This window comes from Geospiza fortis, unplaced genomic scaffold, assembly GCF_000277835.1.
Source record: "Geospiza fortis unplaced genomic scaffold, GeoFor_1.0 scaffold543, whole genome shotgun sequence".
NCBI classification, from domain to species: domain Eukaryota; kingdom Metazoa; phylum Chordata; class Aves; order Passeriformes; family Thraupidae; genus Geospiza; species Geospiza fortis.
The window spans coordinates 43,736-46,956 of record NW_005054587.1 but is presented as its reverse complement, the minus strand read 5'-3'; the positions used below and the strand labels follow the sequence as shown (position 1 = coordinate 46,956).

The following is a 3,221-nucleotide window of genomic DNA, read 5'->3' as shown; positions in this document are numbered from 1 at the left end:
GTCTGTCCCTAGGTAATTTTTTGTGCTGTAAATAACTGCTTAGCTCTCATAATCCACATAATTACTGTATTAGTGAGGCAACTGTGAAAACAACCTGTCGGAATTCCCGAGGATGGAAGTCTCCCAGAAATGGTGTTTGGAAAAGGTGCAGGGATTGCTGAAATGCTGAGACCACCTTTAGTTTGGATATTTGGGAAAAATTCTTCCCTGTGAGGGTGGGCAGGCCCTGGAATGGAATTTGAGAGAAGCTGTGGCTACCCCATCCCTGGAAGTGTCCAAGGCCAGGTTGGATGGGGTTTGGAGCAGCCTGGGATAGTGGAAGTTGTCCCTGTCCATGGCAGGAGGTTGGGGCTGCATGGTCTTTGAATTTCCTTCCAACCTAAGCGATTCCATGATTCTGGAGCTTTAGATTTGGAGAGATGATGACTGGATTTTTTATCCAGCATTCCTAGAAAAACTTTTAAATTTCAAGGCAGGACAAGACAAATTGGCCTCAAGTCACACCAGGGAAAGTTTGGGTCGGATATTAGGGAAAATTTATTTGCAGAAAGGGTTGTCAGGCATTGGAACAGGCTCCAGGTTAGTGATGGAGTCACAAACCTGGGAGTGCTCAAAAATGGCACTTGAGGAGAGGGTTTAGTGGAGAAAATGGTGGTGGTGCTGGTTGGACTCTGGACGTGATGACCCTGATATCTTTCCCAACCTTAATGGTTCTATCATTCCAAGAGTTCAAGTGAATTACCCTGAATAAAGTTCCTTCAATGGTGGAATAGTGAAGGTGATGGAGATATCTCCAATACCATCTTGGATTCAGCTTTTCCCCATTCCTTAGTAAAAATCTGTGTTGGGAGGGTGCCTGGCATTGCCACCAAAAGGCTCTTCCCTCCCAGTTTTTGCAATTCCACACTTTGCTCGTCCCATGTTGGAGGAGGATTCCCTAGCATGGAGCTGGCCTGACCTGGGGCAGCAGCGTTGGGAATGGGAAAGGTGTTTGGGAAGCAAATATGTCATGAGCTTGCAACCACGTTTGGAGAGGTTTGGCTCAGAGCAGAGGGGCCTCTCCATGCCATCCTTCCTTGGGATAAAGAGCCTGAAGAAATTCCTTTGGCCCAAGCTTTTGGGTCCTAGTCCTGTTTTTTTCCTACTCCTCAATGCTTTTTCCAATGAGTGAGTGATTGAAAGTCAGATTTCCGCTTCTAGACTGGGCTGGACAAGGCTTGGAGCAACCTGGTCTAGTGGAAATTGTCCCTGCCCATGGAGAGGGTTTGGAATGAGATGATCCCTTCCAATCCAAACCATTCCATGATTCTCCTCCTCCTGATAAACTCTGGACCCCACTGAAGATTAAAACGCAGAGGAGAAAATCCATGAGGTTCACTTCCTTGATGTTCACACCCACCAAGGCATTTTTATCCAGGATTTCTTGAAACCACTCCCAAAAAAGGAGAGGAAATAAGGAAATATCCCCAGGCTGCAAGACAAGACCTGGACACCGGGATTACTTAACACCCCGGGCCTTCCACATCCTGCTTGGACACAAAACACCAGGCTTAACCAATCCCAGCCATTGTCCACCCTACAAAAATGAATTTTCTTCTCCAAGGAACATGAAAAGACATGACGGAGTAGCAGGAGGTGGGGCCTGCTTTGGAGATCCTTCAATTCATTTATAGCTCAATGAGAGTCATTTTTCCAGTAGATTTGGAGCTGGGGACAGAATCGTTGCATGGCAAACCACTGGGACGTGTGACATCAGTGAAGAGAGGCGACAACCCAGCGACCAGACAGCGAGGGCTGTGCAAGATGAATGTGTTTCTGTCTCTGCTGTTGGCTGCTGTCACTTGCATGGAATTGGGTGAGTTCCTGCTTGGATTTACCCAGACTCCTTCAGGAGATGCAGTGTGGTGGGCTAGGATCTGTTCCCTCTGAAAGCCGAGTCTCTGACTTTAGGCAGTTGTCAGGCAAAAAACAAAATCTGTCTTTGGAATTTTCCATATGTTCAGGATGGTGCTGGTGTCACTGGGATTGTCAGGTCAGGCTCTTTAGGAAGTTTCATAAGGCAGAGTGTGATTAAACCCTGTCATTCCTTTAATGCAAATTCCCACTCTCACTTTTTCTATGTTAATTCTCTATCTCACTCTCTCTTTTTTTTTTTTTTATAACATTATTTTTAACTTTCTGCACCTTTTTTTGATACTTAGCCCTGGATGTCAGTTCCATGCAGCGTGTGTGGGAGCTGTCCAAAAATGTTACATGTGGGATTTACCCAATTTTAGAAATGGGAAAGATGGGCTGGGACACTGCTGGAGACCCAGGTACTCCAGGGTTGATGTTTATCATAGAATCATGGAATGGTTTGGGTTAGGAAGGACCTTAAAGATCAAAGTGAGGCACTGGAACAGATTACCCCAAAAAGTTGTGGATACTAATTCCTGGAAGTGTCCAAGGCCAGGTTGGGCTGGGCTTGGAGCAACCTGGTGCAGTGGAAGGTGCTGCTGCCCATGGCAGGGGGTGGAATTCCATGACCATAGAGGTTCCTTCCAACCCAAACCATTCTGTGATTCCATTCCATGGTTCCATGATCCTCCCTCCATCCTTTCTGTCCCTTGTTCCTACCACCACACCAACCTCTTGGACAAAAATTGATGATCCCAAGCTTTGTTGGCGTTCTCCTGGATGTCCAAGGTAATTCATGAGCAGGATCAGTCCAGGATCTGTGACTGCTCATTGGGATATTTTCAGATCCAGATAGTGCCAGGTCTGATTTTATCCATGCCTGTCCTATGGAGCTATGTCAGAATTTTTTAACTCCTATTTATTTCCTTCTTTTGCAAGGGCATTTTCAGTTCTTCCCTCCTTGCTGAGCAGACTCTGCAGGGGGAAACAGGTGGTGGCTTGTTTGGTTTTCTTTTCAGAGAGGAACACAAATCCTGTGGGTTGGATTTGTCCAGCATCCTGAAATGTGAGACTAAAAGTGATGCTTCCTCCTAAAGATGAATTTCACAACTGTCAGACGTGAATTAGTGCAAACAAAGCATCAGGCTGTGATGGGCAAAGCAAGAGAATAAAGTTTGCTTTAGCAGGAAAATTGCTGTGTTTGTTTAAAAAGGGCTTTTTCTGGCTCATTAATGAGGATGGTGTCTGTTTTCACAGGGTGACTTGTTTGCCTGAGCCTGCTGACATCCCATTGGAGCTGTGCTGGGAGAAGCTGAGTATTTCTC

At 46.0% G+C, this 3,221-nt stretch overlaps 1 protein-coding gene across 1 annotated transcript in view; it reads left to right on the top strand.

The window, feature by feature from the left end:
- Positions 1-1,803: 1,803 nt before the first annotated feature.
- LOC102037688 (ly6/PLAUR domain-containing protein 2-like) overlaps positions 1,804-3,221 on the top strand; it is a 4,496-nt gene continuing 3,078 nt past the window's right edge. Inside the window, exon 1 of the mRNA XM_005429930.1 lies at positions 1,804-1,855. Within this exon, the coding sequence (XP_005429987.1) occupies positions 1,804-1,855 (52 nt within the window). The remainder of the gene's footprint in view (positions 1,856-3,221) is intronic.